We start from the raw sequence: 24574 nt of genomic DNA on the forward strand, positions 1-24574 counted from the left end.
CCCTTTAGTGAGTGCCAGTTGTCCATTGTTTTTCTGGAGGATTCACATCTCTGCTTGGTTTCTCCTGCTGGATTGTCCAAATCATCAAAGACAAGTCCTGGCTTTGTTTTTGCAGTCCACATGCGGTGGACTTTATAGTTCAGTGAATTGCTATGTTTTTTCTTGTCCAGCTTTGTCTGTGTAAGGATTTATTCAGACAAGCTGGAAGCTCTGGAGTCGCAGAGTTACCCTCCATGCCTTTAGTTAGGTGTGGAGATTTTTGTATTCTCTGTGGTGGATTTTTGTAGCATTTTAATACTGACCGCACAGTACTCTGTCCTCTCTTTTCTTTCTAGGTAGCGTGGCCTCCTTTGCTAAATTCTGTTTTCAGTCTGCGTTTGTAATTTCCCTCTCCTCTCACAGTCAATATTTGTGGGGGGCTGTCTTTCCTTTGGGGATTTTCTCTGAGGCAAGATAGTTTTCCTGTTTCTTTCTTTAGGGGTAATTAGTCCTCCGGCTGTGACGAGGTGTCGAGGGAGTGACAGGAACATCCCACGGCTACTTATAGTTGCGGTGTTAAGTTCAGGGTCTGCGGTCAGTATAGAGGCCACCTTCTCCAGAGCTCGTCCATGCTGCTCCTAGGCCACCAGATCATAACAGGAAATACCTTCATGAATTATTAAAACTCTGAAACTCGTCTACATTTTATAGATTCAAGTTCATCCTTGTAGATGAGATATGACCTGATAAAGTAATCAGCACAACACAGAAACGCGTGGTATACATTGTGTAGAGCTCTTGTACATTAAAGTTCATCCTTATAGACCTGATGTGGTTGAATAAATTAGACAATAAGACACTATAACGCGATATCTACATAATAAAGTAATCAGTACAACATTAAAACGCGTTTTCTACATTGTGTACATTTTAGTTAATCTTCTAGACCTGCGATAACCTAATGTAATCGGTACATGAAAACGCGTTGTCTCCTTTGTGTAATGTTTCTATGGATTTGAGTTTTTTATTCAAGACCAACCATACCCATCATCTGCTCACTATTTCCATATACTTCCTGCCGATGAATAGAATTTATTTAGCATGTTTTTTAGGCTTTGTTGGGTAGGGAAACCGAAGGAGAACAGTGGCCTCCACCTCATGCTGTCATTTTTAATTAAGAAATGTGCTCTCGTGGGGACTTTTATTGATAAGTCCATTCCATGAACCTCGCGGAAACAGTCAACAGCTGTGAATAATCTCAGATGTCAAAACTCACTAGAAATCCACTGATAGTGAGCAGATGTGGCTTCTAATCTTCGAATGATCAGAGAATGTTTCCTGATGGGGCTGAAACCACGCCAGCTCAAGCTATTTTTACAAAACTTTTTTTTAGTATCACCACAAGTATTCAAATCCCCAAAAATGTTGGAGGTCTTTGGCTTACTCACCCAGCTTCCCGAAAAGCTCCACTCCCAGGGCGGCGTAGATGAAAAACAGGAGCATGAAAAGAAGTCCGAGGTTTCCTACCTGCCGAGGAAAGCACAAGGCAATGTTAAAATAGACACCTCCACCTAAAAACACCAACAATAATTTCATAGTGTTGTGTAGACCAAGAAGATCATCTGTATAAAAATCCAGTCAGTTGGAACCACTACTGCATTGACCAGGCATTCGTGGCTGTTGGGTCAACTATGTGCAACAAATGTAAAGGTTTCCACTGGTAAGTCATCTTTTAGTGACCCTTGCAAGAAACTCTGAGGATCACAATTGGTTACTCACTTCTTGCTTGCTATTATGATATGTCCTAGTAAGTCACTCTTTGCTCAAGCTTTGAGATCACAATCGGTGAAACACTACTGCCCTAGAAGATCATTCACCACTTGATCATTCCTGGTCACCAAAGTATTGATAGGTAAATTGCATCTTGGCTATCCTTGTGAAATGCCCTTAAATTTCATCACTACTTGGTCAACCTTGTAAAGAAGCCTATGACGATCACCACAGGACAATCAATACTTGTCACTCCTTGTGAAGACAACCTATGGTTATTCACATCTTGGTAGCCATTATGAAATACCATTGGCAATCTTCATTGATAAAGCGCTAAATGATCCACCTTGTGAGACGACCTTGGAGATCACCATTGGCAGATCAACATTGGGAAGTCACTTTTGTGAAATGTGCTCAAAGGTCGCCATTGATAAATTACTACTTGATCACCTATGGACAGTAGTCACCAAATAGTGATTGGTAATTGCTTCATGGTCACCCTTGTGAAATACCCTTTAATATCACCATTGGTCACGCATATAAGAAGCCCTTGAAGATCACCTTGGGTAATCAATACTTGTCATTATTGTGAAGATCACCATTGATTAATCATTTCTTCGTCATCATTATGAAATCTCCTTGGGAGTCTCCACTGGGAAATCACTAAATGGTCTCCATTGGTTAATATTTTCCTGGTTACCATTGTGACACCCCCTTAATCCTCACCATTGGTAAATAATTTCTTGATCACCCTTCAAAAATGCCCTTGAAGCTCACTAGCTCACTGTTGATTAATCACTACTCAAGAAAATGTTTCCTCTCTGGGGAGTTTCTTGTGCTGTGTGTGTGTGTCTACGTGCATGATGCCAGAATGTCTTGAATTATCATGATCATTTAGAGTCCTTATCTAAATTTGTATAAAAGTGATGGTGGACTCATCTGTAGGTAGATCACTTTGGCTAGTCACTACTTGGTCACAGTTCAGAAGCTCACTTCTCGATCACCACTGGTTGGTCACTCCTTGGTCTTGGTGTAATTCTGCTAGATAACACTTGTAAAAAGCCAAGGACACTCAACCGAATGAAGCCACTTTTGGTCAACCAACACCTTGTAGAACTGTTGTTGAGTAACTTTTGAGATCCCCAATGGTAACTCACTAATTGAATCGATCCATGTGATCATTGACATCATAGCACCATGGGCAAAGCCTTGTAAACTTAGAAGGCAGTTATATGTCCACCATCGGGCCATCTTCTCATAGTTGTTGCTAGTCATAGACAATGTGGACCCTGACCACTATACCTAAGTACCATGACCTAGATCAAGTGGCTTGTTTGTCCTTCCAGCCTTTTTTCTGGTGTTGAAGGCCATTGATCAAAAAGTTAACCCCCCACCCCTTAATCTTTATTCAGGTCACCAACCCTATAAACTAAAAAAGTTTCCATCAACAGCTCTAAAGATCAATCCTTTCTGGTATTAATATCTGGAAACCTTTTTGTCGGAGTGTGATTAATACTTCAGAAGATGAACATGATAATGAACAGAATGACCACAAAGGTCAGAAAGGTCTCACGGGATGATGGAGTTTGTTTCAGCAAAGTCAACTTTCTGCCAATAACGGTGAAGTTTAGACCTTTTTTGATGAAGCGAAGAGTTCAGGTCCGGTGAGTGAAGGACAGCTGTCATATATTCCTCCACTAGCGCCGGGCTTAATAAGATGATTGCCGAGGAAGCAAGCGGTCGTCCGTCTGAAATCACTTGATATTCATTGAGGGAGTCCACCAAGAGATGTCCTATTACCACAGCTAATTTAGTTGTATAGTGCAAACCAGCAGGTCGGCTCAAGGACTCTGAAGAAAGATGACGGCCGTGGAGACGTCCTCATCCGTGCATGTTAATGAACAAGAGCTAAAAAGTGTTCACCTGACACCGAAACGAGGCTCCAGAGAAGAGAATTAAGGACCTGAATATACAGATGTGTTATTAACTGCAGGACTATTGATGTATCGGAAAATCAACGCTCCGCACCCAATTATATCTGACACTGACTATTCATGATGCTCCAAGGATGGAAGCAAGGTTGTAAGTCAGGTAAACGTCACTGGGCTGAGTGTTAGTATACAGTACGGGATAATGACACTAGGGGTACGGGATAATGACACTAGGGGTACGGGATAATGACACTAGGGGTATGGGATAATGACACTAGGGGTACGGGATAATGACACATGGGGTACAGGGTAATTACGCTGACACTCGGGGTACAGGGTAATGACGCTGACACTCGGGGTGCAGGGTAATGACGCTGACACTCGGGGTGCAGGGTAATGACACTGACACTCGGGGTACAGGATAATGACGCTGACACTTGGGGTGCAGGATAATGACACTGACACTTGGGGTACAGGATAATGACGCTGACACTCGGGGTGCAGGATAATGACACTGACACTCGGGGTGCAGGATAATGACACTGACACTCTGGGTACAGTGTAATGACACTGACACTCGGGGTACAGGATAATGACGCTGACACTTGGGGTGCAGGATAATAACGCTGACACTCGGGGTGCAGGATAATGAAGCTGACACTCGGGGTACAGGATAATGACACTGACACTCGGGGTACAGGATAATGACGCTGACACTTGGGGTGCAGGATAATGAAGCTGACACTCGGGGTGCAGGATAATGAAGCTGACACTCGGGGTGCAGGATAATGACGCTGACACTCGGGGTGCAGGGTAATGACGCTGACACTCGGGGTGCAGGATAATGACGCTGACCCTTGGGTCTTCCCTGGATAGAGCAGGGGGCACTATATGGAGGGTTGTGATATTTAGACCCCTGGCATATTTTAGTGACTCTTGAGCTTTCATGTCAGTGATCATGTTGCTCCGTTGCCGGCTCGTTTGCACTTCCCGCCAGCACTGTGACCAGTTCTTATGGCACCCAGCTGGGCACACGTCCTCCTTACGGCATCATGAGAGCGCCCACGCTGTGTGTTGGCAGGTATTCACACTGGCACACGTCACCACAGTGTGGACTGCAGACATAATGTCCCTCGCTGGCAGAGGAGTGCCGGAGGCGTGTACTGGCTTCCTAATTTTGCACATCTCTCCTGATTTTCCTCACATCCATTATTTGTGCACCATCAGCCCACACCGCGGCATGTCAGCCATGCGAGCACATAATACCCAGGGAGGCCTGTCAGGAAGGATTTCTCAGGAAGCTGTACAAGTGCCAACTGCTGGAAGGGCAGGAGCGCCACAGTCTTGTGCTCCAGCTGCTCCTGGCTCAGTGATACTACATGTCAGCTCTCCTGGCTGTGTCCGCTTTACCACTTTTTAAGGTTCCTAAATGGCAGCGGTGTGTGTGTGTCCGCTTTATGATGCACTGGCATGTGTTGGCGGCATACACCGGGGAATCCTGTCTATATCCCTGACATGGACGACTAATGACCGACCCCTTATAGAGTAAGAGTCTGGGCCCCATTATGTGATATTATATGGATATTACTGTAGTAGCATTATGTGAATACCTTGGGTAATATACCGATATATGTGGATTTTATGTTATATTTTATGCAGTATATGGTGAAACTATATATAAACTAAATGGTTTTACCATTTGGGCACTATATGATGGTGTTTTTTTTTGTTGCAGTGTTCTATAGTTGGGGCAAATGATGCCGTATATGATGATATTTGAGTATTTCACGTGCTATAACCTAGCAGTATAATGCGGTATCACTTACCACCTTACACTCTTTGCACAATATAGTGATGTTATTTGGGTATAATTTAAGCAGTATATGGTACTATATATAGATATTACATGGTTTTATAATTTGAGCACTGTATGGCAGTATTTCACATTTTTTCTCTATTGTTTTTGAGAACTATATTTAACTTTTTAACTGTACTGTATAATTATAATAACACTACTGTTTGTGCTTTGGTTTTCTCACCTATTTATCTCTCTGCCCTATCGAATATTTTATCATTACTGATCTCGATTTACCCTTAAATTGGCAGAAACCCTCCAAAAAAACAAATTCTTATATGACCTGATAACCAGTAGGAGGATCCTGAATGGCTGTGGGTCCTATAATAGATCTCAGCAGCAGGAGTCAACTCGGAATATATGGGAGGGGGGAATAAATTCTTGGCGGACACAGGCCTGCAGCAGGTGAAGGGTTAATGTCTGAGCTCTTTCCCATGCACATCTTGATGCAGGCAGCATCTCTCTGCATATTTGTAATGTGAATTAAATCATTCCTGAGATAATCCAGTCTACCAGAACTGTGCTACAAGCGGACGCTACGGGAATCCGAAAAGAGGAGAGGGTGTATCCTGCTCCCGGCTGATGTGATCCGAAATATGCAACGTCCCTTTAAATGACGATAATGATGGTAGTAAGCGCTAATCATAAGTAGGAAGGCTGTAAAGGGTTAAGTAGCAGATGTTGATGAGTTACTTCCAACGTCTTCGCCTCCAGGAGATGTCTATTCCTTATAAAGATGAAATTTGGCCTGCGTTGGTCTTTTCGCTTTCTGCCCTCGCTCTGGCCCAGGAAATCTACCAAGAGTTTACACAAAGACGTCTTAACTTAATAGAAATAAATCTTCAAGCAGAACTAAAAATAGTGATTGTCGGAGCGTGGCACCAGGGAGTATTTGTGGAAATCCTTAGGCATTTGGGGAGCGTCCATGGATACAGCATCAGCAAACACAGGCAACGCCGTCATCTATTGTGATCCAAAACATATAATGAAAGGGGCTCTCTGTTTTCAGCAAAAAATGGCCAAAGGAAATGAGATAAAAAAGTGAAACACATTATACCTGTAAAACATATCGCAATGACCCTGTAACCAGCGCTTAGGCCTTATCTAATTACTATAATACCGCCCACTATATGCAAGGATATACTCCCTAAAATACTGCTAGGGAGTATATCCCCTATATTCAAGAATATAACTACTATAATACTGCCCCCTATGTACAAGAATATAACTACTATAATACTGCTCCTATGTACAAGAATATAACTACTATAATACTGCCCCTATGTACAAGAATATAACTACTATAATACTGCCCCTATGTACAAGAATATAACTACTATAATACTGCCCCTATGTACAAGAATATAACTACTATAATACTGCTCCTATGTACAAGAATATAACTACTATAATACTGCCCCTATGTACAAGAATATAACTACTATAATACTGCCCCTATGTACAAGAATATAACTACTATAATACTGCCCCTGTGTACAAGAATATAACTACTATAATACTGCTCCTGTGTACAAGAATATAACTACTATAATACTGCCCCTATGTACAAGAATATAACTAGTATAATACTGCCCCTATGTACAAGAATATAACTACTATAATACTGCCTCTATGTACAAGAATATAACTACTATAATACTGCCCCTATGTACAAGAATATAACTACTATAATACTGCTCCTATGTACAAGAATATAACTACTATAATACTGTAGTAGCAATACTACTATTACTCACAATGAGTAAGGCGGCAAGACCGTTGAAACGCGTTTGATTTTAATGCACTTTAAGCCTGTGACTGTCACTGGTATGAATCACCCGTTTTTGTGTCTATGGATATGAAGATGGACTTTGGATTTATGTGCTTTTAACGAAAATGGAATAAAAGGTATTTTTTATGGACATCACCCACGCTGGACTTCTGCTTTTCCTACTATAATACTGCTCCTATGTACAAGAATATAACTACTATAATACTGCTCCTATGTGCAAGAATATAACTACTATAATACTGCCCCTATGTACAAGAATATAACTACTATAATACTGCCCCTATGTACAAGAATATAACTACTATAATACTGCCCCTATTTAACAAGAATATAACTACTATAATACTGTCCCCTATGTACAAGAATATAACTACTATAATACTGCTCCTATGTACAAGAATATAACTACTATAATACTGCCCCTATGTACAAGAATATAACTACTATAATACTGCCCCTATGTACAAGAATATAACTACTATAATACTGCTCCTATGTACAAGAATATAATTACTATAATACTGCCCCTGTTTAACATGAATATAACTACTATAATACTGTCCCCTATGTACAAGAATATAACTACTATAATACTGCTCCTATGTACAAGAATATAACTACTATAATACTGCTCCTATGTACAAGAATATAATTACTATAATACTGCCCCTATTTAACATGAATATAACTACTATAATACTGTCCCCTATGTACAAGAATATAACTACTATAATACTGCTCCTATGTACAAGAATATAACTACTATAATACTGCCCCTATTTAACATGAATATAACTACTATAATACTGTCCCCTATGTACAAGAATATAATTACTATAATACTGCCCCTATTTAACATGAATATAACTACTATAATACTGTCCCCTATTTAACATGAATATAACTACTATAATACTGTCCCCTATGTACAAGAATATAACTACTATAATACTGCCCTATGTACAAGAATATAACTACTATAATACTGCTCCTATGTACAAGAATATAACTACTATAATACTGCCCCTATGTACAAGAATATAACTACTATAATACTGCCCCTATATACAAGAATATAACTACTATAATACTGCTCCTATGTACAAGATGATAACTACTATAATACTGCCACTATGTGCAATGATAGAACTCTTATACTCTTGCTACATACATGTATGTACAGAACAGCTCTGTGTCGTGTCTTGGTGGCATTATGGGTGTGTTATTGCTGGTTACCTGCGGCAGGGCCTGGACCACTGTATCCAGCAGAGCTCGCATTCCTGTTGCCATCTTTAAAAGCTTCAGGACTACAAGGATAAGCAGATACGCGGTTATGTAGACACATGACAGTCATCAGATTATGTGTTCCCCCAGTTAGTACAGGGGGATTACTGTAAGGTGTAGTATCAGGGGTCTCACCTCGCGCGATCCTCAGCACCCTCATGATGCGGATGATAGTGGGATTGATGGGAAGGGAGGCGTTGATTTCGATCTCCTCTAGTGTGATGCCCATGATGGAGAGCAGGACTATAGCCAGGTCCAGCTGGTTCCACCTGCAAGCAATATAAGTGACATATAGATTTAAGAATCTGTCCCCATCACGGCTCCCACATGGGGGCGACATCCAACCCAAACGGCAAATCTGACTCATATGCAGAAATACGACATGGATGTTGTGTCCGGAAAGTCTCTGCCCCTTATAGAGCATGAGGCCCAGTGATGCATATAAGGCCTGGAGTGGGCAGCAAACCACCGAACCACCAGGTATGCACATGCTTTCCTACACCGGACCACCAGGTATGCACATGCTTTCCTACACCGGACCATCAGGTATGCACATACTTTCCTACATCTGACCACCAGGTATGCACATGCTTTCCTACACCGGACCACCAGGTTTGCACATACTTTCCTACATCTGACCACCAGGTATGCACATACTTTCCTACACCAGACCACCAGGTAGGCACATGCTTTCCTACACCGGACCACCAGGTATGCACATGCTTTCCTACACCGGACCACCAGGTATGCACATGCTTTCCTACACCGGACCACCAGATATGTACATGCTTTCCTACACCGGACCACCAGGTATGCACATTCTTTCCTACACCGGACCACCAGGTATGCACATTCTTTCCTACACAGGACCACCAGGTATGCACATACTTTCCTACACCAGACCACCAGATATGCACATGCTTTCCTACACCGGACCACCAGGTATGCACATGCTTTTCTACACCAGACCACGAGGTATGCACATGCTTTCCTACACCGAACCACCAGGTATGCACATGCTTTCCTACACCGGACCACCAGGTATGCACATGCTTTCCTACACCGGACCACCAGGTATGCACATGCTTTCCTACACCGGACCACCAGGTATGCACATGCTTTCCTACACCTGACCACCAGGTATGCACATACTTTCCTACATCTGACCACCAGGTATGCACATACTTTCCTACACCGGACCACCAGGTATGCACATGCTTTCCTACACCGGACCACCAGGTATGCACATGCTTTCCTACACCGGACCACCAGGTATGCACATACTTTCCTACATCTGACCACCAGGTATGCACATGCTTTCCTACACCGGACCACCAGGTATGCACATGCTTTCCTACATCTGACCACCAGGTATGCACATGCTTTCCTACACCGGACCACCAGGTATGCACATGCTTTCCTACACCGGACCACCAGGTATGTACATACTTTCCTACACCGGACCATCAGGTATGTACATACTTTCCTACACCGGACCACAAGGTATGCACATGCTTTCCTACACCGGACCACCAGGTATGTACATACTTTCCTACACCGGACCATCAGGTATGTACATACTTTCCTACACCGGACCACAAGGTATGCACATGCTTTCCTACACCGGACCACCAGGTATGCACATACTTTCCTACACCGGACCACCAGGTATGTACATACTTTCCTACACCGGACCATCAGGTATGTACATACTTTCCTACACCGGACCACCAGGTATGCACATGCTTTCCTACACCGGACCACCAGGTATGCACATGCTTTCCTACACCGGACCACCAGGTATGCACATGCTTTCCTACACCGGACCACCAGGTATGCACATACTTTCCTACACCGGACCACCAGGTATGCACATGCTTTCCTACACCGGACCACCAGGTATGCACATGCTTTCCTACACCGGACCACCAGGTATGCACATGCTTTCCTACACCGGACTACCAGGTATGCACATGCTTTCCTACACCGGACCACCAGGTATGTACATACTTTCCTACACCGGACCACCAGGTATGCACATACTTTCCTACACCGGACCACCAGGTATGTACATGCTTTCCTACACCGGACCATCAGGTATGTACATACTTTCCTACACCGGACCACCAGGTATGCACATACTTTCCCTACACCGGACCACCAGGTATGCACATACTTTCCTACACCGGACCATCAGGTATGTACATACTTTCCTACACCGGACCACCAGGTATGCACATACTTTCCTACACCGGACCACCAGGTATGCACATACTTTCCTACACCGGACCACCAGGTATGCACATACTTTCCTACACCGGACCACCAGGTATGTACATACTTTCCTACACCGGACCACCAGGTATGCACATACTTTCCTACACCGGACCACCAGGTATGCACATACTTTCCTACACCGGACCACCAGGTATGCACATGCTTTCCTACACCGGACCACCAGGTATGCACATACTTTCCTACACCGGACCACCAGGTATGCACATACTTTCCTACACCGGACCACCAGGTATGCACATACTTTCCTACACCGGACCACCAGGTATGCACATACTTTCCTACACCGGACCACCAGGTATGCACATACTTTCCTACACCGGACCACCAGGTATGCACATACTTTCCTACACCGGACCACCAGGTATGCACATACTTTCCTACACCGGACCACCAGGTATGCACATACTTTCCTACACCGGACCATCAGGTATGCACATACTTTCCTACACCGGACCATCAGGTATGTACATACTTTCCTACACCGGACCACCAGGTATGCACATACTTTCCTACACCGGACCACCAGGTATGCACATGCTTTCCTACACCGGACCACCAGGTATGCACATACTTTCCTACACCGGACCACCAGGTATGCACATACTTTCCTACACCGGACCACCAGGTATGCACATACTTTCCTACACCGGACCACCAGGTATGCACATGCTTTCCTACACCAGACCACCAGGAAATGAAATATCAAGGAAAAACATTAAATCCTCTTCTACCCCAAACTATTAAGGAAGTAGACTGAAACATTCCACCAGGGAACGTTTTGGGTTATGTATCTACACTTTGGCACATCTTATAGCGTGTTGTTGCAGTGCTTAGGTTTGATTTCGGGGGATAAAATCTGCAGAAACTCCTTAACGTTGGCCCTTTAAATGCAACCACCTCTGTTCGTTATGGGGGTGATTACTTCCAGGTGTGTGAATTGCCCCAATAATTGCCAATTACAGACAGGAATCAATAGTCGCCTGCAAATAACACTAGAAAATCGGCAGCTTGTCCGTTATCGCAGGATTCCCAAAACAGCGCCACCCTTGTCTACAGGTTGTGTCTGGTATTGCAGCCAAGCTCCTTTGAAATAAATGGTGCAGAGCTATATAATACTCTGCCTAAACTGCTTTGTTTTTGGACAAAGGCAGACATATTTTTTCTAATCCTGGACATCCCCTTTAATGTTATCCATACCCATTTAAAGGGCCATACTGCAAATGTTTATTGACTCCCTTACACGGTTTCTGAAAATTCTAACATTCTTATAATGTAGAAACTTCAATCTCACTGGTCTGGAATTAAAACAAAAGAAAAAATAAAGATTTTTTTTCATCGGAAATTATCATCTATAATCTGTGGAGATTGTGGCAGTAAGTGTTTAGTTCCCCTGCAGCGCCACCACTGGGGAAACAAAGTATTACACGGTTTCATTGAAATCATTGTATTGTATGAATGTGCTGAGTCCTCCAGAAGGAGAGACTCCCCTTATATGATGCGCCGAGACTGGAACTGGTGGAACGTAACGTAATGTTGTGATTTAGTCTATCGGCAAATATCGGAGCTCAAATAAATTAGCATGGTGAGTTGTTATACCTGCAGGTCCCTGTGGGAGCGCTGTTGGGAAAACTAGCAAAAACATCGGACTCTCAGTAGGGCGAATCCTTTTAATAAATGATACCCAGACCACTAAACAATGGACAAAAGTAATCCACAAACTCCCCCCAAAATAACAATACAATCATACTCTACAGATCTCTAATCTAGGAGGAGCCGGCTCCATTGGCTTCAAAGGACCTGTATAAATATGTATGTAGTGAGTGCCCTCTAGTGGTGACAGCAGGCAGCAAAGATTTTATACCTATGTAAAGTTAGGCACCATGTAACACTTTATAGGGGAACGGTTCTGACACTGTTTATAGGGGAGCGGTTCTGACACTGTTTATAAGGGAACGGTTCTGACACTGTTTATAGGGGAACGGTTCTGACACTGTAGGGGAACGGTTCTGACACTGTTTATAAGGGAACGGTTCTGACACTGTTTATAGGGGAACGGTTCTGGCACTGTTTATAGGGGAACGGTTCTGACACTGTTTATAGGGGAACGGTTCTGGCACTGTTTATAGGGGAACGGTTCTGACACTGTTTATAGGGGAACGGTTCTGACACTGTTTATAGGGGAACGGTTCTGACACTGTAGGGGAACGGTTCTGACACTGTTTATAGGGGAACGGTTCTGACACTGTTTATAAGGGAACGGTTCTGACACTGTTTATAAGGGAACGGTTCTGACACTGTTTATAGGGGAACGGTTCTGACACTGTTTATAGGGGAACGGTTCTGACACTGTTTATAGGGGAACGGTTCTGACACTGTTTATAGGGGAACTGTTCTGACACTGTTTATAAGGGAACGGTTCTGACACTGTTTATAGGGGAACGGTTCTGACACTGTTTATAAGGGAACGGTTCTGACACTGTTTATAAGGGAACGGTTCTGACGCTGTTTATAGGGGAACGGTTCTGACGCTGTTTATAGGGGAACGGTTCTGACACTGTTTATAGGGGAACGGTTCTGACACTGTTTATAGGGGAACGGTTCTGACACTGTTTATAAGGGAACGGTTCTGACACTGTTTATAAGGGAACGGTTCTGACACTGTTTATAGGGGAACGGTTCTGACACTGTTTATAGAACGGTTCTGACACTGTAGGGGAACGGTTCTGACACTGTAGGGGAACGGTTCTGACACTGTAGGGGAACGGTTCTGACACTGTTTATAGGGGAACGGTTCTGACACTGTTTATAAGGGAACGGTTCTGACACTGTTTATAAGGGAACGGTTCTGACACTGTAGGGGAACGGTTCTGACACTGTTTATAGGGGAACGGTTCTGACACTGTAGGGGAACGGTTCTGACACCGTTTATAGGGGAGCGGTTCTGACACTGTTTATAGGGAAACTGTTCTGACACTGTTTATAGGGGAGCGGTTCTGACACTGTTTATAGGGGAGCGGTTCTGACACTGTTTATAGGGGAGCGGTTCTGACACTATTTATAGGGGAACGGTTCTGGCACTGTTTATAGGGGAACGGTTCTGACACTGTTTATAGGGGAACGGTTCTGACACTGTTTATAGGGGAACGGTTCTGACGCGGTTTATAGGGGAACGGTTCTGACACTGTTTATAGGGGAACGGTTCTGACACTTTATAGGGGAACGGTTCTGACGCTGTTTATAGGGGAGCGGTTCTGACACTGTTTATAGGGAAACTGTTCTGACACTGTTTATAGGGGAACGGTTCTGACACTGTTTATAGGGGAGCGGTTCTGACACTGTTTATAGGGGAGCGGTTCTGACACTGTTTATAGGGAAACTGTTCTGACACTGTTTATAGGGGAACGGTTCTGACACTGTTTATAGGGGAGCGGTTCTGACACTGTTTATAGGGGAGCGGTTCTGACACTATTTATAGGGGAACGGTTCTGGCACTGTTTATAGGGGAACGGTTCTGACACTGTTTATAGGGGAACGGTTCTGACACTGTTTATAGGGGAACGGTTCTGACGCGGTTTATAGGGGAACGGTTCTGACACTGTTTATAGGGGAACGGTTCTGACACTTTATAGGGGAACGGTTCTGACGCTGTTTATAGGGTAACGGTTCTGACACTGTTTATAGGGGAACTGTTCTGACACTGTTTATAGGGGAACGGTTCTGACACTGTTTATAGGGGAACGGTTCTGACACTGTTTATAGGGGAACGGTTCTGACACTGTTTATAGGGGAACGGTTCTGACACTTTATAGGGGAACGGTTCTGACGCTGTTTATAGGGGAACGGTTCTGACACTGTTTATAGGGGAACGGTTCTGACACTGTTTATAGGGGAACGGTTCTGACACTGTTTATAGGGGAACGGTTCTGACATGGTTCACGGCCTCTTTTCTGACACTGTTATAGGGGAATTTACATTAAAATATGTTAATTCTACCTGAAAATAATTATTTGGGGGAAATACGTTTGGCCACCATTGATTCTATCCCATAAAGATTGATAGATGACTTTCAAGTACTGAAAAATCAACTCAAAGTGCGGTCATATAATTGTGATGGGCTCGACGTTACTAATACCGCGGTTTTCATCATTTATAGTTGCTGTAGGTGACGGCAGTAATGTCCTGTAGGTTGGGATAATCCCAGTGTTACTCGTCTCACTTTACAAAGCTCCAGTATTTATTCTCAACATTTACCGTCTCAAGGTGCCTTTCCGCATGCACTAAACCCCCTGGCTCAGTGCGGCACCGCCATCCTCTGCTCTGCAGTATAACCGCTCAGGGTTGATTTGGATAATAAAAAGGTTAGTGACTCATGGCATCTCCCCGGGCACAGGCAGCTCTGATGATATCCTCTCAGCTTTACAAAGCGCTCAGTACCATATAAATTGTATTCATTGGTAATAGAGGCATAAAGAAGCCACAATATGGAGGGACGGGGACCCCTGCAGCGCTGCACGGGGCAAAAAGAGAGGGGGACGATGCTGCAGCACTGATTACCTGAAGACCACACGTCAAAACATTCATGGCCGGAAGTCACAGCTAACTACTCGCCTTTACCCGCATCTCTATATTCAGATCAGCAGCTCTGGGGCACTGATTATCATAGAGGAACAGAGAACTTGTCACACAGGCATTCGTCTCACTATTTTATGCAATCTCCAATCACAAAATTATAGTAGACTACAGTGTCAGAATACTAAGAGTAATGCCAGTCATGTAAATGAAAATCCTCAAAACTTTTTTATTCTTGTTCGTAGGGGCAGTATTATAGTAGTTATATTCTTGTACATAGGGGGCAGTATTATAGTAGTTATATTCTTGTACATAGGGCAGTATTATAGTAGTTATATTCTTGTACATAGGAGCAGTATTATAGTAGTTATATTCTTGTACATAGGGGGCAGTATTATAGTAGTTATATTCTTGTACATAGGAGCAGTATTATAGTAGTTATATTCTTGTACATAGGAGCAGTATTATAGTAGTTATATTCTTGTACATAGGTGCAGTATTATAGTAGATATATTTCTGTACATAGGAGCAGTATTATAGTAGTTATATTCTTGTACATAGGGGGCAGTATTATAGTAGTTATATTCTTGTACATAGGGGCAGTATTATAGTAGATATATTTCTGTACATAGGGGCAGTATTATAGTAGTTATATTCTTGTACATAGGAGCAGTATTATAGTAGTTATATTCTTGTACATAGGGGCAGTATTATAGTAGTTATATTCTTGTACATAGGGCCAGTATTATAGTAGATATATTTCTGTACATAGGAGCAGTATTATAGTAGTTATATTCTTGTACATAGGGGCAGTATTATAGTAGTTATATTCTTGTACATAGGGGCAGTATTATAGTAGTTATATTCTTGTACATAGGGGCAGTATTATAGTAGTTATATTCTTGTACATAGGGGCAGTATTATAGTAGTTATATTCTTGTACATAGGGGCAGTATTATAGTAGTTATATTCTTGTACATAGGGGCAGTATTATAGTAATTATATTCTTGTACATAGGGGCAGTATTATAGTAGTTATATTCTTGTACATAGGGGCAGTATTATAGTAGTTATATTCTTGTACATAGGGGCAGTATTATAGTAGTTATATTCTTGTACATAGGAGCAGTATTATAGTAGTTATATTCTTGTACATAGGGGCAGTATTATAGTAGTTATATTCTTGTACATAGGGGCAGTATTATAGTAGTTATATTCTTGTACATAGGGGCAGTATTATAGTAGATATATTCTTGTATATAGGGGCAGTATTATAGTAGTTATATTCTTGTACATAGGAGCAGTATTATAGTAGTTATATTCTTGTACATAGGGGGCAGTATTATAGTAGTTATATTCTTGTATATAGGAGCAGGATTATAGTAGTTATATTCTTGTACATAGGAGGCAGTATTATAGTAGTTATATTGTACATAGGAGCAGTATTATAGTAGTTATATTCTTGTATATAGGGGCAGTATTATAGTAGTTATATTCTTGTACATAGGAGCAGTATTATAGTAGTTATATTCTTGTATATAGGAGCAGGATTATAGTAGTTATATTCTTGAACATAGGGGGCAGTATTATAGTAGTTATATTATTGTACATAGGGGCAGTATTATAGTAGTTATATTCTTGTACATAGGTGGCAGTATTATAGTAGTTATATTCTTGTACATAGGGGCAGTATTATAGTAGTTATATTCTTGTACATAGGAGCAGTATTATAGTAGTTATATTTCTGTACATAGGGGGCAGTATTATAGTAGTTATATTTCTGTACACAGGTGGCAGTATTATAGTAGTTATATTTCTGTACATAGGGGGCAGTACTTTAGACGTCACTTCCCCCCTCTTTGATGTATCAGCTGTACATGTAATCGCTCCTCATTCTCCGCTCTTTGGCTGTGCTGTGATAATTGCACTGTACCTGTCTTTGAAGAATCTTCGAAATCCAAAGGCAACCAGCTTGAGCAGAGCTTCAAAAACAAAGACGATGGTGAAGACGTAGTTACAGTATTTCAGAGCCTCCTCCAGTGACTAGAAGAAAACATGAACATGGAGAGATTAGTTATTTTCACATAAACATGATCCCATCTGGTTTTGCTGAGATTAAACCCTTCCTTGAACCGCGTGACCCCACTTATAGAGAGGATGTGTGTAATCGCACCAGAACTTGTTCTTCTGTTCTCTTCTTGTTTGTTATCGTCTGGCCAAATACTTCAAAAACAGCAAATGAGGCCAAAATATTATGAGAAGCAGATGGATTGGCAGGATCATTTACGTAATCCGACACGAAAGGCTACATGAATTATGCATGACAACATGGTTGTACAAGATGGGGGGCAGAAGCGGAACTCCAGCACTGACATACTATCTTCGTGGTGATCAGAATGCCAAGTTTATCTGAATAATCTTTAAATAATCAGAAATACAGCCCATAGCAACATGCCATCCATCGCTTGGTATTTTTGTTATTAAATTTACCAAGGTGCCCTCTCTACAAGAGCAGAAAAATGGCCCCAGTCACCAGGAACTGAAAATCTGAACGCTCAAGAGTGCCAAGTTCTCTTCTACATGTCCGAACGTTTTTGGCCTTGGTCCTTGTTACTTGATGCCTTGGTCTTTGGGTCTGTTGCTTCCATGTCCTTGTCCATGGTGTCCATTGTTGGTTTAGTCTACGTCCCACTAGCCCCCACACGTATATGGTCTTTTTATTGGTCTATGGAGTTAGACTAGCCATCTACATGCAAAGGAGGCCAAACCCTTCTTACTATAGATGGATTAGATCTCCAAATGACTATCCGTTGACTTTCATTTCATAATAAATGGGGTCCCAATCGTCATCAGTTCCTACCCTAGCTATATAAACTGTGAATAGAAGACCCATATGGTGATAGGAAAGATATGAGATAGGAAGCTGAAGGCTACTGTTCACCTGGCGGTCTACCAGTTCTTCTGCCAGATCTGGTTGTCACTTTACGCAGCCTAGGCAGGAATGATTGGTGGAAGAGGGCTATTAAATCAACAAGTCCTCCCTATATTCTGCCTCAAAGGGTGAGAAAAGGTTTTCAATGGAAAGCGTTTCATAGTGTGGTCTACAGCGTTGTTTCGCCACCTACCTTGGGTTGGTTGTAGTGCTCCATAGACATGGTGATAACATTGATACCAATGATGAAGGTGATGAAGAGGTCCAGGTAGTGGCTGGTGCACATTGAATGTATGTATTTCCGGGTCGGGGAATAGTCCGCGTAGTATGGTCTCCTCTGGGCCTCTGTGTGAAAAATGTGAGAGCCGCAAAGTGAAATATTAGCAGTTCGATGAGGAACATGTGGATGTCAGACATGAAAAAAGCACAAACAGCTGGTGGACGAAGCAGGACAGACCGATGGCGGACAAGATGGATAGACAGATATACAGATAGTACATACTGCTAGGCTAACCTAAAAGGTACACCATTAAACCAGAGTTATGGGGTTATCCCCGTGATGAGAGCACAGATATAGCAGAGATGAATGTGTGTGTAATTGGATTCTCATTGAATGCGGGCACTATTTGTGGCACTATCCATATAGGGGCTCGGGATGGCATTATTAATGGCAGCAGTGTAATTCTGCAGTAATTATATTGGAGGTCTAGTTGGCACAACTCGTGTGGGAACTCTGGATGGCTCTATTGCTGAAGACACTTTGGCACTAGCCATGGAGTTGTTGGGGATGGCACTATTCATGGTGATCATCACGAGTCTTTACCACTCAGTGGTTTGATGCCTCGGCCTTTGGTTTTGGTGATTCAGTGACCTCGTCCTTGTCCAGTGGTTGGGTGGTCCCCATTTCACCTGCACCCACATGTTTGTAGTCATCTCCTCTGCTGTATGGGAGCTATGGAGAAAGCTTATCCAGTTTGGATGGCGCTATTCATGTAGGCACTCTGATTGCCACTACTCATGGTGGACAATCTTCATGAGTTTGCTATGGTGGTCACTATTATATATGTTTTGTATATGAGGATGCGTTTCTGACTCATGATGGAGTCTCCTCAGAAGTATTTCTTTAGAGAAAAAACACATCTAACAACAACGGGCCAAAAACTGCAATGACGTGAGGTTTAACATTTCTCACTTATGTCTGTACATATTTTGCAGGTATGACAGAGGCTGACCTGTGCCCGCTACGTGTGACCCTACCCTGACAGTAGCTAAATATGCAGTTAATGTGCCCGGACAAACAAGCTCAAGTGGACAAAAAAAAAAGGAGTTCAATGTGTTTCCGGAAATACTTTGCTCGCTTTTGTGAATGCCAGTGAAATTACCTCGCAATTGTTTCTACGAAAAGAATGGCATCACATTGACAAGGAACATGACATGTCGGCGGCGCTGCACAATAGCACCATGGTAAGACATTGTGCAGGTCTCCTCAAGCACCCAAATATACATGGGGCATATACAAGCCTGAATCAGCCTGCAGCTGCCGGAGGTCCCGGAGTGCAATCTGCAGGGTTCATGACACAGAGGAGCCCTGCCATGCTTCTTAGTTGTCAATGCATCTGCCTGACTATGCTCCTCGTGGTAAAGTAGGGCACAATTGGGTTATGACCTTTATGCCCATGGCTGGCAGAAACTAGTGGAATCTCCTGATCACCAAAAATTTAGCTTCATTGTAGAGAAATTGCACTAAGCACATATTAGGAAGGACGGAAGTAAAAGTTGTGCTCAAGCTGTTTGGGGATTGGTAGAGGATATGTTAAATTAAACTATGGGACTGAGGAGCTGAGCACTTGTAGGACTGTGGAGCTGTGTACTTGTAGGACTATGGAGCTGTGTACTTGTAGGACTGTGGAGCTGTGTACTTGTAGGACTGTGGAGCTGTGCACTTGTAGGACTGTGGAGTTGTGCACTTGTAGGACTGTGGAGCTGTGTACTTGTAGGACTGTGGAGCTGTGCACTTGTAGGACTGTGGAGCTGTGCACTTGTAGGACTGCGGAGCTGTGTACTTGTAGGACTGTGGAGCTGTGTATTTGTAGGACTGCGGAGCTGTGTATTTGTAGGACTGCGGAGCTGTGTATTTGTAGGACTGCGGAGCTGTGCACTTGTAGGACTGTGGAGCTGTGCACTTGTAGGACTGTGGAGCTGTGCACTTGTAGGACTGTGGAGCTGTGCACTTGTAGGACTGTGGAGCTGTGTATTTGTAGGACTGCAGAGCTGTGTACTTGTAGGACTGCGGAGCTGTGTACTTGTAGGACTGCGGAGCTGTGTATTTGTAGGACTGTGGAGCTGTGTATTTGTAGGACTGCAGAGCTGTGTACTTGTAGGACTGTGGAGCTGTGTACTTGTAGGACTGCGGAGCTGTGTACTTGTAGGACTGCAGAGCTGTGTACTTGTAGGACTGCGGAGCTGTGCACTTGTAGGACTGTGGAGCTGTGCACTTGTAGGACTGTGGAGCTGAGCACTTGACCTTTCTGGATCAAGAGACTGTGTTTTAGGACTGTGGAGCCTCTCAATTGTAGGAAAATGTATTCATCCTTTTCTTTGTTCTTTTGGGGCTAGTATTGTGGACTTGTAGGACATGGTTATTCTGCTGGGACTAGGGGGCTATACACTAGTGCAATAATACATAAGACTTCAGAGCTGTCTGATTAGACCACACGTGATCCAGGAATGTTATCATTTTATTTCTATTTCAATGTGACCATCATTATTGTTGTTAGTTTTGTGTCATCCCAAAGTTTGGAACGTCTATAATCTCTCTGGATTGTCAGACATTTACAGTGTATTTTAGGAGGAACATAAATGCTTCATCATTTGATCTGCCTAAGCTTCTGCGGTCGGTAACTGCACGGAGATAATGTATTTTTAATGCTCTGGAGAAGAGAAAAAGACAAGTAATTACCCAAAAGAGATGAAAGCTCCTCTGCCTGGAGATCATCATTTTACCTTACGACTAAATCTCTGAGATAATTGACTTTTCGTGTATTCAGCTGGACTCCGTCCTGGCACCTGGGCCTTAACTACTGTACCCTAAAGCTTGTGTACACAAATCTAAACTATTAATTTACAAAACTATTTTAGGTCTAAAACTCTGAGACATCTAGCAACATTACAATAAGATGATCACTAGATCGAGTGAGGGGCAAGGTGACCACATCTGGTGCCAATGACGGAGATTTCTTAATATGGCCAACCATAGACAGTAAATTTCTAATAGATCTTCAGAAGATCTGATAAAACATTGGGCATCCACTTCAGAAGATAAATTGTCAATGATAGATTTCTGAATTGTGGTAATCCAGGGTGGCCGTGATGCCCTCTCCTCACTGAAGAGAAGAGGCTTCATGCCAACGTTGCCTCCATGTACTGACATTACTAGCTGCTAAATCACATCAGTTTCTCAAGATGGAAACATAAAGATTGGTCTCTGGACAGTTTCTGGGTACGATGTGGGGCAAGGCTTTAAGGTTGAGACCCTTCTGACAAGCCCAAATCATGACAATGGGTATTGTTGAGAGAGATGACCTTCCATGACATATAGGGATGTCATTTGGATAAAGGTGAGCCATTTCACCGTTCAAGGTCTATCGTTCTTGCTCCAGAAATTGTCCTATCAAGATTGCACCATGTATGGTCAGCCTGTGGTTCATACCAAACATTACACATCCTTGCCCCAAAAGAACTAGATCACATGGTCATCTCTCCGAAGTTCATGGAATGACTTTCATGCAGAACACGAACTCAAAGTCATGCAAAGCTTATCACAGGCTGCGCGATCTGCGGGGAGACGTAGCCGAGGAGGGTATAGACCAACTCTCAAAGCTTTCTAATAGTCTTGTGACTACGTTCACAGATATATGGTGACCATTCTGTGGCCTCTTCACAGTCTGCTCTGCCCCTAAATATTTTGGCATGATCCACATAGCAGAAAGCTGGAGAATTTGCAGTTGTCCTATTCTATCTTCCCTACGTGGCTTGTCATGGTCACATCTCCGAGTGGCACAGCCATGATTTAAGCACAGCATGATCCCAGAAAACATGGATACCATTGGACAATACACAACACAAAGGACACCACACATCTTTCTGAGACGGCCTACGACGTGACTGAGAGCCGGAAATCCTTCACCTGCGGGAAACTGACACTAGACATTTCCTAATAATTCAATTCTGACTGCAGTTCGATTAGACTCTAAAGCCGGTGACTAAACCCAATTATTGGTCCATTCTTATGGTCTGGTGATAATGGTGACCAGTTCTGATGATTGGAGGAGCTGAATATCATCCTGGTGATGGTTCTACGAGTTTCACCCATCTCCTATTCAGTATGAGGATAACAGATGTTCCTGCATTAAGGCATGGAGCGTACTCCCGGTGGTACATGGACCCAGTACCGCAGGTGTAGATCTTAGGCTTTAGATGCTCTTGACATATTGACTTGTCAGAAAATCCAGAAGCTTTAATGTGACTGATTTCATATCAGGAATATTCCAAAGCCTAAGAAGAATCATTTTTTATAAAATTATACGTCACATCCCCTTTAAATCCGAAGTGATTGCCCTCCACTTATAAGACTGAAATATCCTGGAGCAATTCTGTCCAAAAATATTTGACGCGTGTTTGACAACGCCATTAACTGCGAGAAAATCGTTCTCCTTCCTCTGCAGTAAAATCTATATCCATCCATCACTTGTCTGCGGCCTCCTCACGTGGTCCAGACGGGGGCCGTGTCCGTGTCCTAAAAGCCCCCTGTAAAATCGCTAAAAAGTTTCCATTCAATTATTATGAAAAACTGAAAGTTTGAGAATGATGATAACTGACAATCATCGTACTGGTGTGCGGGGGATTCGTGCGCCCCCAACAGTGTAGCATATAGTGTAGATGGGCGAGTTCTGCTACTCTCCAATATAAGATGTTTCATTTTCTCATCAATTTCAAGAACTCTGCTTGTTGTCAGTGAATGAAAACATTCTGCCCAGATGCTGAACAGACTGAAAACTTCTCACAGCTGTGGGTTTGTTACAAGTGAATCTAGTTTGGATAAACCCCTGTGAGCAACACATGTCCATATCACAAATCTTAATTCTGTCCTAATGGTTTGCTACAATGTATCAGTGCAGGTAAAATGTATTAGTCTGAAGTCCAGGGTACCGTCTGCACGAGACCCAGGCTGGAAACCGTGTCATACTGCATCGCACAGCCGCCCCCCGCCTTCACATCTCGATTTCACCAGCATCTGTGCGCCCAGTGCCACCAACAGGCTTGTGCGTCTGTTGGTGGCAACTACAGCACATACAGCAGGTCAATACTCCGGCAGGTATACATCCAATACTCCGGCAGGTATACATCCAATACTCCGGCAGGTATACATCCAATACTCCGGCAGGTATACATCCAATACTCCGGCAGGTATACATCCAATACTCCAGCAGGTATACATCCAATATTCCAGCAGACACACCGACTGACCAAAGACACTCACTGACAGAGGCAGTATCTATTCCAGCTACATTTCACATTTTGACTGGCCAATTCACCAGCCTTCACACATTCCACTCTGCTACATCCATATACAGTATACAGTTGTGCTCAAAAGTTTACATACCCCGGCAGAATTTTTGCTTTCTTGGCCTTTTTCAGAGAATATGAATGATCACACCAAAACTTTTTCTCCACTCATGGTTAGTGGTTGGTGAAGCCATTTATTGTCATACCACTGTGTTTTCTCTTTTTAAACCATAATGACAACCCAAAACATCCAAATGACCCTGATCAAAAGTTCACATACCCCATTTCTTAATACCGTGTATTGCCCCCTCTAACATCAATGACAGCTTGAAGTCTTTTGTGGTAGTTGTGGATGAGGTTCTTTATTTTCTCAGATGGTAAAGCCTGTAAATTCCTGGGCTGTCTAGCATGAACTGCGTGCTTGAGATCTCCTCTGAGTGGCTCAATGATATTGAGGTCAGAAGACTGAAATGGCCCCTCCAAAACCTTCACTTTGTTCTGCTGTAGCTTAATGACAGGTCGACTTGGCCTTGTGTTTTAGATCATTGTCATGTTGGAACATCCAAGTACGTCCCATGCGCAGCTTTCGGGCTGATGAGT

The 24574-nt window shown here is 43.0% G+C and overlaps 1 protein-coding gene and 1 long non-coding RNA gene across 11 annotated transcripts in view; one reads left to right on the top strand and one right to left on the bottom strand.

Moving 5' to 3' along the window:
• Positions 1–24574, top strand: part of LOC143785491 (uncharacterized) — a 161535-nt gene that overhangs the window by 59120 nt on the left and 77841 nt on the right. The window lies entirely within an intron of this gene.
• CACNA1H (calcium voltage-gated channel subunit alpha1 H) overlaps positions 1–24574 on the bottom strand; it is a 417575-nt gene that overhangs the window by 10080 nt on the left and 382921 nt on the right. For all 5 annotated transcript variants that reach the window (XM_077274375.1, XM_077274377.1, XM_077274373.1 and 2 more), the window contains exons 26-30: positions 18603–18754; positions 17411–17520; positions 8747–8880; positions 8564–8634; positions 1428–1506 (exon numbers count right to left, since the gene is read on the bottom strand). In XM_077274375.1, the coding sequence (XP_077130490.1) occupies positions 1428–1506; positions 8564–8634; positions 8747–8880; positions 17411–17520; positions 18603–18754 (546 nt within the window). The remainder of the gene's footprint in view (positions 1–1427; positions 1507–8563; positions 8635–8746; positions 8881–17410; positions 17521–18602; positions 18755–24574) is intronic.

Source organism: Ranitomeya variabilis, chromosome 7, assembly GCF_051348905.1.
Source record: "Ranitomeya variabilis isolate aRanVar5 chromosome 7, aRanVar5.hap1, whole genome shotgun sequence".
Taxonomy (NCBI): domain Eukaryota; kingdom Metazoa; phylum Chordata; class Amphibia; order Anura; family Dendrobatidae; genus Ranitomeya; species Ranitomeya variabilis.